Source organism: Tetrao urogallus, assembly GCF_951394365.1.
Source record: "Tetrao urogallus genome assembly, chromosome: 14".
In the NCBI taxonomy this organism is placed as follows: Eukaryota; Metazoa; Chordata; class Aves; order Galliformes; family Phasianidae; genus Tetrao; species Tetrao urogallus.
In genome coordinates this window covers 8,336,787-8,351,548 of record NC_136827.1, presented here as the reverse complement: position 1 = coordinate 8,351,548, position 14,762 = coordinate 8,336,787, and the positions used below count along the sequence as shown (strand labels likewise).

General features: G+C 49.3%; 1 protein-coding gene across 1 annotated transcript in view; it reads right to left on the bottom strand.

Moving 5' to 3' along the window:
- Positions 1-1,774: 1,774 nt before the first annotated feature.
- The window catches only part of STK10 (serine/threonine kinase 10), a gene marked incomplete at both ends in the record, with an annotated part of 41,018 nt that continues 28,030 nt past the window's right edge, over positions 1,775-14,762 (bottom strand). The window contains 15 exons of the mRNA XM_079542181.1: positions 1,775-1,915; positions 2,024-2,137; positions 2,367-2,492; positions 2,657-2,845; positions 3,396-3,520; positions 3,926-4,055; positions 4,197-4,289; positions 4,529-4,708; positions 5,848-5,971; positions 6,718-6,848; positions 10,518-11,069; positions 11,582-11,716; positions 12,821-12,902; positions 13,669-13,863; positions 14,584-14,656. Of these exons, the coding sequence (XP_079398307.1) occupies positions 1,775-1,915; positions 2,024-2,137; positions 2,367-2,492; positions 2,657-2,845; positions 3,396-3,520; positions 3,926-4,055; positions 4,197-4,289; positions 4,529-4,708; positions 5,848-5,971; positions 6,718-6,848; positions 10,518-11,069; positions 11,582-11,716; positions 12,821-12,902; positions 13,669-13,863; positions 14,584-14,656 (2,390 nt within the window). The remainder of the gene's footprint in view (positions 1,916-2,023; positions 2,138-2,366; positions 2,493-2,656; positions 2,846-3,395; positions 3,521-3,925; positions 4,056-4,196; positions 4,290-4,528; positions 4,709-5,847; positions 5,972-6,717; positions 6,849-10,517; positions 11,070-11,581; positions 11,717-12,820; positions 12,903-13,668; positions 13,864-14,583; positions 14,657-14,762) is intronic.

Here is a 14,762-nt window from a genome sequence, read left to right as displayed (position 1 = left end):
CAGGATCAACCCGTGCTCATTCATTTTTGTCCCAAACTGGTTCTGTCATCGTATCTGAAAAGCACAGCCAATCCTTCTGGAGATGGGAGAGGCAGCCTCCCTAAGACAGACTACTTATTGCATGCAGACTGCTTGCAATGGACCCAGCCCTCACATCTCTAGGCTATGTTTATTAAGACATTAATGATATAGACTCAGGAGAATCTTGGAATGGCCCAAATCAATGCAATCTTGCTAGTTTGTAGGAAGCATATTATGAACTCTAAATGGGTAGTGAATGCACTCCTCAGATAAAGATGTGGGAAAGACCTGGGGGCTGACTCCTTCAGCTAGGGAGCTGAGAGCATAGCTTGCCACAGACCACCTTGCCCTGAAATGGCAGCAGTACATCTCTGAACTGATACATGCTAATAGTTATTTTTTAGCAGGGACATTTCTTCTTGCACTGAACAATTGTCCAGACATCGAAGAGGAAAACCCACGTGCTACCATATGCCTTTTGGTCACTGCCATTGCATGAAGATGGCCTTGCTCAGTTCCCTTTCCCAGGCTCATGCTCTGGGTCACCGGAGCTCAGCCAAAGCTCAGCCATGCAGTGCTTTGTGCTGATGTGGAACAGCACCCACCTGAGACAATGCCACAGAACAGAGGGTGGAAGGCTGGGCCCACTGCTGCTCTGCCTCTCTGCAGCCTGACGCTAAGCTGAAGGTCAGGAGAATCATCCAAGAGACCATGGCACTTCACAAGGAGATAAAACAGGGTAACAAGCCATTGTGACCTATCTTTGCATCTCCTCTTCCCTTGCACCCCTTGTTTCAAGACTCCTTTGCTTCTTCCTGCTACCCTGACTTCAGAGTGCCTGACTTACATGGCCCACACATATATAGCACTTAAAAAAAACCTCAGGCACATGTGTGACCGTAAGAGTTGCTGCATTAACACCCTGTAACCCCTCACTGCAACACCATGGGACTGAACATGACAAACTCCCATGTGCACACACATTCAAGAGACAAAAACCTGCAGGCAGTTGAGAGGTTCAGTGAGGAGCCCCACATTATCAGCTGCAAGTTTGGGGCCCAATAAGGTAATGTTAGCCAGGTGCAGAGAGACCGTGGTGCCTGCAACCACAGCAAATGAAATGACAATGAAAAACTGAAGGTACTCTGACAGGGTGCTCAGCAAGTCCCTTTTCTTCACAGGCTGTGGTGGGAACCCCAGTCTCTCTCCTAAAAGGAAATAAATCCAAATCACTGTCTCCTTTGAGACAAAGGGGGCCATGGCAGATACAAATAAATCTAAGGCAAATGTGGGGGGCAACAAGGCCAAGGCTTGCATAAGACACCACAGGGATGCTTTGTCCCAGGCTGGCTGGTTACAGAGGACTGGGAGGAGCAGCTTAACCACTGGCAGTGTGCTCGAGGCCCTGCCTACTGCTCCTGCTCAGGGCTGCTATTCTTCAGTTCCAGCTGATGAGCCTGCTGAGCACCAGGCTCACAGCACAGGCAATGCATTCAGCTAACAGTGCAAGTAAACCACAGAAACTGTCCTCCCCAGTCATGAGCTCTGCTGAGCAGGCCAGACTCTGGAAAAGCCTCCAAAACATCCAGTAGCATCTCCCAGTGAAGGACAAAGGCACATTTCTCATAGGAACAGCACAGGGACAGGCAGGTGCTGTGAGAAGAGGCTGCTGAGAGTCTTCCAAGTCCAAGGTGCCCCACTACAGCCCAGGAAGATGCAGCAAGGCCCAGCTGGTGTCCTGCCAGCCACAGGGTTACGAGCTCTCTGTGGAGCTGAAGGGGATGAACTTGGTGTGTTTGGTTGGGGATGCTGGGGTTTGTTCATCTGCCTCCACACTCAGCTTGAAAAACATCTCCTGCTCACGCTTCTTCTGGTTCAGCTCATCCTCCAGGGCCTGAAGCAAAAGGGAACAAAACACAAGGTATATTTGATATAGCACCAGAGCTCTGGACATTGCCCCTTCCAACCATCCCAGCACCTCAATCTGCAGGGAGTGCAATACCTTCTTCCGTGGCCTCAGCTTGTCCCGCCACTCCTTCATGTGCAGGTTGTGATTCTCATCCAGGGACTTAAGTTTCTGCGTTTCGTGTTCAATCAAAAGGTGACACTTTTCATTCTAAACACAGACCACAAAGCAAAACACTCATTAAGGAAGTGGGACTGTAAATCCTGCAGTCCAGGAAGACTTGCAGCAGCCAGAAGCATTCGGAGCTCTGAGCTCCAGGGCATGCTTACACAGTGCCATAAAAACTTCTAAAGGTCAAGCTGGAGAATGCCAGTTCTAGCTCACTGCAGCCACTTTTACAGTGGCCAGGGCTTTTCTGCACATCAGAGGGCACAGGTACCTGCAGCTGCTGGAGCTCATTCGTGTTGCTTTCACACTGGGCCAGCATGTCCTTCATCTGTGTCTCATGCTTTTGCTGCTGGTGCAGCCGCTCTGCCCTTTGCCTCTTCTCTTCCTGCTGAGAAAACTGGAAGAGAAAAAAGCAGGAGCCTCTGTGTGAGCATCGCTGCTCAGATCACTGCAGTAGGTTAGAATCTGGGGAATGGTTTCTTCTTTGCAATCTGAATTCCCCAGTGAAGCTCTACAGCCCTAAGCCAACCCTCAACCCTAGTGTTTTGTGCATGGCCTGACCTGTTTTATCTTCTCCCGCTGTTCAGCTGCACTGCCACTGGAGTGGATGTGAAGGCTCTTCTTGTACATGGCCATGCGCGTTTTCCCTTCACTCCGCTGGATTTTGGGGAGCCGAGCTTTCTCCTGCTGCTGCCGAACTTTCAGCTGCTCTATCATACGTTGGTTGTAGCGCTGCATTTGCTCCCTTTCCTGCAATGTACGAGACAAGTTAACAGGAGGAGACACATGTCAGAAGTGCCAACCTTGCGCACTGCTGTGAGAATCCAACTCACATACAGGATAACATTTCCAGAAAAAATAAAGCCATAAAACCCGTCAAAATTCACAGCTGCCTCTTGTACATTAAATGCAAGCAGCACAGAATATAGATGCCAAGCAATTCATACAATCACACAATCACCAAGGTTGCCAAAGACCTACAAGATTATCCAGTCCAACCATCTGCTTATCACCAACAGTTCTCACTAAACCAGGTCCCTCAACACAACGTCCAAACATCCCTTGAACACCTCCAGGGTTGGTAACTCCGCCAGCTCCCTGGGCAGCCCATTCCAGCACCTGACCATTCTTTCAGTCATCTGACCTGAGTGTTATTCTGATCCCTTTGCACTAATAATGACTAAGACCTACAACTCCTAGCTCACATTCCACTCTCATTTAAATCCTGGATGTGAAGCACCCCTTTCACAGACACCCAAGCAGCACGCAGGACCATTACAAGAAGGAGCTAACTGTTCACCTTCTCATGCTTCCTGAGCAACTCATGCCTCTGGAGGAAATACTGGTCCTTTAGCTGCTGCTTGATAAGCTGGTGTTTCTCCTGCTGCTGACGCTCCTCAAGGTCCCAGATGCATGCCTCTCGGTCTGAGGAAAGGAAGAGAGTCAGGAGAAAACCCACCCTGGACCCTCAGCTTGGTCACACACAGCACCCTGAGCGTGAGTGGTCCTACAGGTGGCAGCAGCATAGCAGATGTGCCGTGTGACCACTCACCACCTGTTTTCCAAGCAGAAGTGGTTGCAAGCCATATTAGAGAATCATTTCTTGTAATTATGAAGCCTAATTGGTTCGTATTTGTAAAGTGCTTTGAAGATTAAAGCGCAATTTATTATTATTGCTAAACATTTAGACAGGATCTGGCAGGGCTGTTTTTTCTAAATCCCACCCTGCCAGCTTGCAACTCTGCCACAGCAGCTGTTGCGTGGGACGAGCCAGCAGTGGATGAGGCCATCGTTACAGCGTTTGCTTTCTTCCCTCTCCTCACCACCCACCTCTCATGAGCTGCTGCTTTTTGTTCAGGCAGTCACGTTCCTTGTCACAGATCTCTTTTTTGTTCTGGGCAGTTATGTTCTTCATGGCTAGCTCCAGATCTTCCTTCTGCTTGGCCAAAAAATCCTGTTCCTGGAAGGAAACAGCAATAACAGCATGAGCCCTCCTACTGCAATGTGAAAAGCATCTGGTGGTATTTTACAAGCTGCCAATCCCTCAGAGAAGAAGGATGCTTCTATCTTTGCGTAGTGGCAATCTTCTCTCAAACCTTACCATGGCTTGTTTTCTTTGGGCAAAGTCATCCATCTTCAACTTCATGTTCTCTTTGCGCTGTTGCCGTGGCAGCTTTTCAACCTCATTCTTGACCTTTGGAGAGGGAAAGGAGATTTATCAGCAGGTAATTTAGGCCAAGAAAACACCAGGGAATGTTGCTAAACATCTGGACCTCAAGAAACACCCTAATATACCAAAGAAAACCGAAAAGCTTCCTGCTAAAACACCAACAACTGGTTCCCCCTTGAGCTCTGCTACAGAGAACTGTTTATGCTTTGCTGGAAGAAACAGATGCAGGAAGCCAGCTTTCCTCCATCTGACCCCAAACTTACCTCCTTTTTCTTCTGCTTCAGCTGCTCCATGAACTTCACATGGTCCCGCTCCTGCTCTAAGCGGATGCGCTTGGCCTCCTCCCGGCGGCGCAGCGAGTGATCTTGTTCCATCTTCTCAATCTGCTGCTTCTGCTGCCGCTCAAGGTTCTCCAGTTCAGTGTCATAGAACTTCTTCTTAGCCTGTACAGGAAGGGAACACAAGTCAGCCTCAGTCTCCACCGAGCTTTGTCTTCTGATATAGGCGTCCTAATACAAATTGAGCCTCTTTACTGAATACAGAGGAAAGAAACTCCCATAGAACGATGCATGAAGTGCACAGGGCAGACCCAGCTCTAGCGTGAACCATTTTTTAATCTGTTCTAGAACTGATGCATTTCAACACTATCTACTTGCTTAAATCCTGATCCGCAGCATCCCACTGGGACCCACAGCCCTGAGCAAATATTAACAGGCAGCAGAGTTCAAACATAACATTTCTTTCTCTACAGACAAGGATTTTCATGTTTGAGGGCACCGTGCTCCAACAGAGCCTTTGTGTCTGATCTCCCTGCAAGCAGCTGGAATGGAGCACACCAGTATCAGTGGGGTTGTGCTGCAAACTGCCACAGGGAAATGGTACAAGAAGCACATGTGGGGCTTTTGCACATTGCAGTGTGTGGTGAATAACCTCAGAAATGAGAAGTGATTTGCTAAGATGGGAATTCACAGATGTGGCACGTCAAGACTTTAACAGTCTAACAGCACACAAATGATTGATGCCTCCCAGCCTGCTGTGGGAGGATGGGGCTACCAGATGTGCAAGCTAGGTGAATTAATAAAGGGGTATTTAAAAGATAGTTCATGAAAGCTCTACAGAGACTGGACTACAAAATCATTCTACTTCAGTGTAAGCTGCCCACGAAGGGACTAACTAACCAGCACAGTTTATGTTTATTCAATTTATACCCAAAGACTTGCCAGTTTTCCAGCTCTCGGACCCTGACCACACTGGTTTCTTATTTGAAGAGCTTTTGTTGTTGTTGTTAAATACAATAGCGCTACAAATCTTCTCTCACAGTAGCAATAAACAGACATGCAAGAAAAGACCACTAAGAGGGAAACTCCTGAACAACCCTTCCCGTGCCACACTCTGCAATGGCAGTCAGCATTCCCAAAGCACATCTCACCCACAAAAGGCTCCATCCTCCACAAATACATCCCATCCCTGAGGGGCTTCTCAGCTGCTCTGCCACAACCCAGACAGTACTGCTCTGTGACAGAGTTTGCCAGGAAGGAAAGTCAAAGCAGCTGACAGCCAGCAGCTCCCCCTGCCCACTTACTGTCATCTCTTGCTCGAAGCGCCGGAGCATCTGCTCCAGCTGCAGCTGGTGCTTGGTGTTGAGCTGGGCCTGGTTTCGGTGCTCCTCCTTCTGAAGCAGGCGAAGCTCTCTCAGCTCCTGGCGCCTGAAGAAGGTTAAAAGAGAGAGGGAGAGAGAAACACTGTCAGATGAGTTCAAGAGCTGCGTGCCTGAGTGGAGATGGCAGAATCAATAACCAGAGCACTGCAGGAGTGAATGAAAACTGCACGGGCATCCCTTAGCTGCTGACTGCTGTAAGCACAGGCAGGAGGTAAATGCCAGCAGAGCGGTATGCATTGGGCTCTGTGACACCAGATCACTTCAAGAAAGAAAGATGCTAATTACATGAACTGTTGGCAAGCTGTCACTTTTCACAAGGACAGACTGTTAGCACTCAAGCCCTCTCCAATAAGTGTTGACAAAGTTCCTAAGGTGATGCTGCAGGCAATGCCTGCCATCCAGATTATTGCAAGACTATTATCTTGAAAACATGGCTCAGGCCAAGCTGGTGTTGTGCCAGCTTGCTCCCAACACCCTGCATCCATCTGTCCTCACAACTGGGTGGCAGAAAGGGCAGTTTTTCCCAAATTCTGCCCTACCTACCAAGATGTTGCATCACTCCCCTCACTGAGCGGAAGACAGGCTGAGGGAGCTGAGCTTATTCAGCCCAGAAAAGAGGAGGCTCTGGGGAAACCTTACTGTGGCCTTCCAGTACATGAAGGGAGCTTATCAACAAGATGGAGACTGACTTTGTACACAGGCAGATAGCGACAGGACAGCTTCTGCTAGTGGAGAAAATAACGCTGCCCAGCTTGTCGCCCTGCCCTCCCTCTGGCATGGAGGCCAACTTGCCTGAGAAACCTCATTTCTTCATCCTTCTTCTCATCCTCGCTGATGATCTTCGAGGTGGTGACACTCACCTCTACTCCATCCACCACAAACTTGCGGGTGCGTTTCAGAGTCTTGTTGTGCATCCTGGAATCCTGCATTCAGCAGAGGAGGAAACAAAAAGGCCATGAAGCAGCCCTGTGGTTTGCAGCACACGGTACAGAGCTGGAGATCTCAGAGCAATTTTGATGCCATTGTTGATAAAGAACAAACACAAGAAAGGACAACACACTGAAGTGGAAATCATCAGCAGATCTGGAGTCACCATTCAAATCATTCAGTCTTTGCTACATGATGGAGTAGTGTGATTTCCACCCTGCAAAACTGCAGTGCCTAGAAATCCACAAGACGTGAAGCTGGCAGTGTTTCCTTGTAAGTCCCCTGGGCTTTCTGACCCGCAGGTGCAAGGCAGCCAAGGCTACAGAGAACTGAGCCAACCCTGCATAACATCTCGGAGTTTGTGTCCCTCTGGCTCTCATTACAGCGCTTTGCTAATTGCAAGCAGCTCCAAGCTCTTTACAGCACCACAAAGCACAGCCCAGGTTCACTTCTACTCATGCTGAGGAAAGTGAAGAACCTGCATTCCTCTGCAAGGTCTGCACCTGCAGCCTGGCTGAAGGGCTGCCACAGGGGAATGGGATTCTCTGGCAAATAAATAAGGGCACGAATGAATCACAGAGTTGTTAAGGTTAGAAAAGAGCACTAATATAATCTAGTTCAACTGTTAACCTATCACCACCATGCCACTAAACCATGTCCCTAAGATTGTGCAGTCCTACAGAGAAAAGGCAATAAGGAAATGGGCCAAGGCAGCCCATAGTCCTCTTGTTCTTACGCTGATGGCCATTACAGAGAACGTAGCACAAGAGCTTTCCATGAGCCTGCAAGAGCCTAAACAAGCACCCAAAGAGCCTGCAGCAACCAGAGAGATGAGGTTTAACCCTGGCAAGCAGCTGGGCACCACAGAGCTGCTTGATCAAACCCCTGCAGTTGAATGGGGGGGAAGAGAATCAGAAGTAAGAAAACTGTTGAGATAAAGACAGTTTAATAAGAAAGAAAAATAAAAGAAAACAAAAGAACCTTACAACTAAAGGGAAAAGAAGAAGTGATGCACCAGTGCAATTGCTCACCACCAGCTGAACGATGACCAGCAAGATCCCAAGCAACAGTGGCTTTTATTGCAGGGCTCATCCCTTTGGTCAGCCTAGGTCAGCTGTCCCAGCTGTGTCCCCTCCCAGCTCCTTGTGCATCCCAGCTCCTTGCTGGCAGGCAGTATGAGAAGCCAGAAAGTCCTTGACTCAGTGCAAGCACTGCTCAACATCAGTGTGTTATCAGCACTGTTTTCATCACAAATCTGAAACAACGCACCCTGTGAGCTACTATGAAGAAAATTAACTCTGTCCCAACCAAACCAAGATGAAGAGCAAGAGAAGAGCCAAGGGTACATGACTTATCCACTGCATAACAATCTAGCAGTACCTTAATGGATAAAACAACACTGAAATTGGTGAAAAAAAGGCTTACATGAGACCATTTTAGGCCACAACAGCTCTAAGTGCCACAAACTGAATTAAAACAGCTGGCTCCTACATTTTCAAGAGGAGAAAGTGGCAATATTGAGCAGGTCTGAGCCACTCACAGTGCCCATCTGGCACCCTGTCCCCCCCGTGCTATGTTCTCCAAAGGAGGATCTCCTCCCACAAACAGTTCTATCTGGGAAAGTTTGCTTTTCTTTTTCAAAACCCTGTCTGCTTCCTGTCTGCAGCCCATTGCTGACCGCTTTCTTCTGCCAGCTGGAGCCTCCCAAACTCACCTATTGATTTCTTATCCTCAATTTTCCTAAGAGAAGAAAAAGATCTGGGAATTTTTTGGTGAATCTTTGAGTAAATTATAAACAACTGAAAAAGTAGATTGGTAATAAAGGAGCGATCTGAACTTCACAGTTTAACCTGTGATAAAATGCATAGAACAGTTTTCAGAGCCAGAACCGTTTAACTCTTGGTTGTCCCTTCTCTGGCTGCAGCTTGCCTGGCCCTCTGCACACAACCCTGAAGCATCAGAAACAACCAAGGGTACAGTGCAGGGTATCTGTCTGCAAAGGAAACCCTGGGGGAATGCTCTGTATGAAACAGAGGGAAAAGGCAGTAAGAGAAACCTCCTTCCCCATCTTTTCAGTAAATAAATAAGCACTGCTATTTCCTCAACTGTAAAACAAGAGCCCCTGGAAATCACAAAGCATCCTAACATGGGGAACACCCCAGCAACTGGGAGGAAGAGGAATTCAGTCACAGAGAAACTTGAGAGCAATGAAGTGCACTGCAAATGCTGCTGGTTGAGGAGCTAGCAGCACAGCCCATGCCTCCCCACATCCCAACAGCTCATGGAGCAAAGCAGAGACATCAGGAGACAATCCAGGACTGACCAGCAGCATTACTCCCAGAGAACAGCTCTGCTCGAAAGCCTCGCTTGCAGAGATGTGATATTGTTTGTTCTCAGCACTGTCTCTCACTGGAGTAGATCAAATGTCATCTAACATGCCTGTCTCTTTGATATTTACCCTCCCCTGCTAGGGGACCAACTGAGAAGAGCAATTACACACATGTCATCATGTGTGTATTTGGCTGGCCTCAAGCAACAACAGGAAAGGCAATAAGAGGGGTGAGCTGCTTTGCAAGATTGCCACACTTCCCTTATTAGCAGATCTACATTGCGTGTGCACTCCTGCAGGGCAAACCAGAGGAAAGTTTTGCCAAGCGTGGAATTTGGGCACATTTCAGTGCTAGGAAGTTATCTCTCATGGATGCTACTGGATAAAGGTCTTGTGCAACACCTCTCTCTGTACCTCAAGTCACACACATTTCTTCTCCCGAAGCTCAGCAAATATCATTTGAATCATTTTGCTTCTTCATCTAAGACACGCTGACCTGACTGGCTCTGGCTCACAAGCACTCCCAGCCTCCAGAAAGCCTTTGCAAAAGCCAAAAAGCCTGGGAGGTCTTTGTGCAAATCGCTGTTGACATAAACCACGCCAGATGTACAGCAGGTTGGAAAAATCGAGAGTCTTTTCTGGGCTGGTGCCTTTCTCCTGGGGGTAGGTATTCTAGGAAAGAGCAGGGATTGATGGCAATACATAAAGTTTAAGAAATGACATTTTAGGTTTCCTGTTTGAGCTTGATCAGACTGTGCACAACTGCACAAGACAGGCATGGATCCTTCAGATTTGTCCAGGACTTAAAATTAGCCACAGAGCAATGAACTTTCACTAGATTGCAGTGGCCTGGGACATGCAGCAGCCTCACAGTGAGATTTTGCCCATTCTGAGGACATGCCTATGTTTATGGCACTAACCCAGCACTACCACAAACCTTCCTGGCCATCTCACCAAACAGCATTCTGCACCTGTGTGGTACTTCAGGTCATGCTGAGGGATAAAAACCAACATTCCTGGACCTCTGCTGTCATCCAACCTCTGCACTCTCCCACGTTATCCACTCCCTCTCCAGGCACATGGCAGACTTGGGGAAACTCACTCATTTCTCCTGCAATCACAGAATCCAATTTATGGAGCGAAAATCTTCCAGAAAAACATTCTGGTTTTCAGGAAGGAGTTTAATGAGATATAGATGCATGCATGCACTCAGTCTCGAAAGGAGAGGATCTGAATTTCAGGGACTTGGATTAAAAAAAAAAAACAACAGCATTTAGGTGCAAGCAGGTGGGCTTGCTGCCCTTCCTGCTCAACACCCCCTAACCACTGCTCTCACCTTCAGGGAGATGGAACCAGTCTCTCTGTTGAGTGACAGGTCAGCAGACAGGGAGATGGTGAGGTCCATACTCTCTGAGGCCGACGTGCTGCCAGAATCTGAGTCCCCTTTGGACCGGCTGCCAGGGAACATTGCTGATGAATCCAAGCTTCCGTTGGCAAGTTTCTCCTCCGGGAAGTTTTCCAGGTGGCTGCTCTCTGGTCGGTCCACCATGCTCCTCCGCTCCTTGCTGCCTGGCATGGGCTGCTTATCCCCCTCTGCTGAACTACCCCGCCGTCCAGACAGCGAGATGATGTCTGGTTTGCCTGGGGTGGCTTTCCCTTCATCTGGGCTGGAGCTGACAAGGGTTTTAGCGGAGCGGCTATTCACCAACTTGTCACTGTCACTGCTTATCCCTTCATCCAAGACTTTATCACTCTGTCCATTCACCATTTCCTTGTCAGCTGCTACAGGACCATTAGCTGTCTTGAGTGAGGAAGAGTCTGGAGGTTTGTCCCCATCAAAACTCAGCTGACTCACTTCAGAGGGGTCTCGCTTGTGCTTTCCAGGCAGCTGAAAAGACAACAAACAGAAGATGCTGGGTTTTGCACCACCACTTCAACACATCTGCATGAGTTTTAAGTCCCCATGCTTCAGAGTAAAGTCACCCACAACTACAGAGAACTGTGAAGAAATCTTCCCTTTCAGGGCATTTTCCCTGGAATACTGATGTCTTTCTCCATAGGAAGAAAGAGAGCTTAGTGAAAGCCCTGGCTCTCCATCCTTCACAGCCCTGCCCACAGCAGCAGCTCTGTGCACTCCCATCTCATGAGCGGGCAGCTGGGCCACCCGCCAGCACCATTGTTTCCCCATGTCCTTGGCAGCCACTGAAAACTGGCCCCTCCCTGGTCACAAAACTGCTTTCCCATCCACCTGCAGGGCCCCAGCAGGGCAGCAGCCTGCTCACATTGGGCATCTAGGAAAAGACCCAAATTAAGCCTTCTGCAGCCAGGCTGGGGGCTTTTCACCCACTGCCGCCCCACTCTGTGCCAAGTGTGGCACGGGGCCGGCAGAGCAGCACTCACCGAGGCTGACTCGGAGGAGTCATCATCCTCTGCCTCATCCCGGTTGTCCTCGATCTCCTCCAGCACCTCTGCCTTAGCCTCAGCCACCAGCTCACGCAGGGCCCGGTTGCTGGTCACCTTGCGTACGAAGGGATGCTGAAAAGCCAAGTACGACAACATGTGAGACAGCAAAAACCAGAGCAAGGGTGCTGAGATGACAGTAAGGTACACATCTCACTTTTAAACAACTGCAAAGACCTAAGGGCATGGTTCTTGCCAGCATCACCAGATGAATTTACAGCTTCGTATGAGGGAGGAAATGATGCTGAGGTTAAATCTCAGCTCTGTAAACATGCTCCAAGCACAATCCTCTGCAAAGCTGCTTTCTGTCAACATTCCTCCTAGAAAGCACCAGCTGCATTTAAACAAGGGGATCTCATTGCAAGGAGATGTCCTCCTGCCTGGCGGGTGGGCTGACCCCGGGGTACAGGTCTGAGCCCTTGGGGCACTGCTGGGGCAGAGCAGAGCAGTGGGAAGCCTTTGTGCAAACACAGAGGGGGAAGGTTTAATTGAAATTGGGTTCAGATCACTCAGTAAACAGTGGCATGTTTGTGCAGAGCTTCTGCAAGAGGCTGGGGAGTCCCTGCGGTTTGCAGAGTACATCATGCACTTCCTCCTCTTGACTCAGGTAAACATGCACCCGCCAGGGGCTGCCCCAGTGATAAACAGAGCCACTCCTCTCTCATCTGTCACTGCACCACTCTCAGTGCTTACAGGGCCAGAGCCCTCTGCACACTCTGAGCTGAATGCTTACAGGGTGGGAAGGATGCAGCAAACATTCTCATGTCGCACAGCATTTGCACTCCATGCAAACAGGCATCTTCCAGGGTTTTGTTATTTTGGTAAGAAACAGGAGGAAAAGAGTTGCATTTAAATTTGGTATAACCAGCTATAAATTGAGCTGGCTGCCAATTGGTTATTTTTAGGGACTAGGAGCCACTTCTATTCTAGCTGGTATCAATACGAACTCTGCAGTTTGCTTCAATGAGTACAACATGGCTGTTGCTTTTTGGATCATCTCAGTGGCTGAGCAGTACTATGGACTTTCTGAACAAGAGCAGTATTATCTAAAACCTATCTAGAGCTCATCATCACTCTTTTTTCCCCCTGAAAAGGAAACACAATGAAGTTCAGACATTCATGGCCCAGCAAAGACCCAGGGAGTAGGGCAGTCTCACGCTGGGTAATGCTGGTCCCTACCTCGAGCAGCTGGGCTGCACTGGGTCGTGTCTCAGGGTTCTTGTCCAGCGCTGTCTTCAGGAAATCTCTGAACTCCAGGGACCTTCAGACAGTCATTGAGAGCAGCTCAGAAGAGGGAAAGACTTCAAATACCACTGGGGACAACTCTATAGCACAGGTTTTGTTCCTGTTTCCATTTGGCCACTATCTCTGTTTCACTCCCAGAACGGGAAGCCCAGCACTCAGTTTTCAGATGATATGAGAATCGGCAACATGGCCAGGTGAGGGTCTAGATTTTCCCTTACCTGTTATGGCAAAAGACAGCAGGACAGAGTGCCAGCTGCTGTGCCGACATCCCGGGCAGAGCGATCAGGAAAGGGCACCTACCTGCAGCTTTCCAAAATCCAAGTGCAACTTGGGAACAAAGATGCCCCAGGACCTACTCCTTCCACCCTTCAGCCCCAGTGGAGATGGACGGCCGCAAAGGACCAGAAACCCCAGAGGAGGGCACCATCAGCCCACAGAGCACACCACCCAGATGAAGGGTGCTGTCTCTGACTCAGTTCTGGCTTTTGAGCAGCCCCAAGGGGAGCACCAGCCCACTAGCATTCACTATACTAGTGTGTGGTGACACACTGCCCTCGGGCTCCTGCCTGCTGTCTGTCACAGCCCCAGCAGCTTCCCTCCTACAGCAGTTCCCGGGGTCCTAGCACAAAGCCGGACCCCGATCCCACCCTAGGCTCTCAAATTAAACACCACCGTGATAGAAGATGACTCTTCTCTCTTGAGATGCTACACAAATTAGAAGATGTGTGCTCCAGGCTTTGCTGTCCTGTGTACATCACAAATCCCGAGGTGCCCCCCCTCACCATTTGGAAGGGCAGCTGAGCGTAGGCGGGTCAGACTTGGCAATCTTCAGCAGGACTCGCATGGGGTTGAGCTCATGATGGGGCGGCTCAATCTGGGCCATTTCAATCAATGTAATTCCCAGGGACCAGATGTCTGCTTTGTAGTCGTACGGAGTGTCCTTCATGGTCTCGCACATCACCACCTCCGGGGCCATCCTGCAAGGGGCAGAGCAAGGAGCAGGGATGATGCCACAGCTGCTGCCATGCTCAGGAGCCTCTTAGCAGAGATTAAAAATGCTTAAAATAATCTATAGCATGGCACACACACACACACAAAAATGGCCTTTCTTCCCAGCTCTGGGTTTGGGAAGTAGCAGCATCTTGTCTAAGGGTCATGCTCCTCCCTCTTCTGCAGAACAGCTGAGACAGCCCAGGCAACCCACGAAAACCCCCAGGCCATTGACATCTGGCACGGATGCTGCTGCAGACAATAAATTAATACTCGCAGTCTCCATTCCTTCAGCAAGTTGGGTGATTTAGAGGTTGCATTTCTGGAGCGAGGAGTTGCGCTCATGTGCTTGGAGCTGCTTCAAAGCACGCTCTACCACCCAGGCAGAGGGGAGCAGCCAGAGCACACACGCGAGCACATGTGTGTACCTCACTCCTCTGAGCCTGCAGCACGACAGCACTGCGGGGCACTGTGACACCGTGCAGTGCTCTGTGCCACTGATGGTCCTCATGGCTCCCTTCAGGAAAGGAGAACCCTTGCACATGCCAGCGATGGCCCAGACTCCTTGTTAAAATCCTTCGTAGGACAATATGGACAAACATGCAAATACCACCAGCTCCATGTTTCTGAGCAAGTCTCGTTTTCAGACACATGAAGCCATCATGTGCACCTTACAGACAGGATTTCTACCTCATCAGGTCACTCACCAGTAAGGGGTCCCAATGAAGGAGTCTCGCTTCTGCAAGGTTTTCACATTTTTGGCAGACACACCAAAGTCAGCTGCAAAGAGCAGTAACATTAGATGCTGCAGGAGAACTGAAAGACCCTTCTGAATTAGCACACTTGGCTGAAACACAGATTTAAAAGCAAACACATTTAAAGAAAG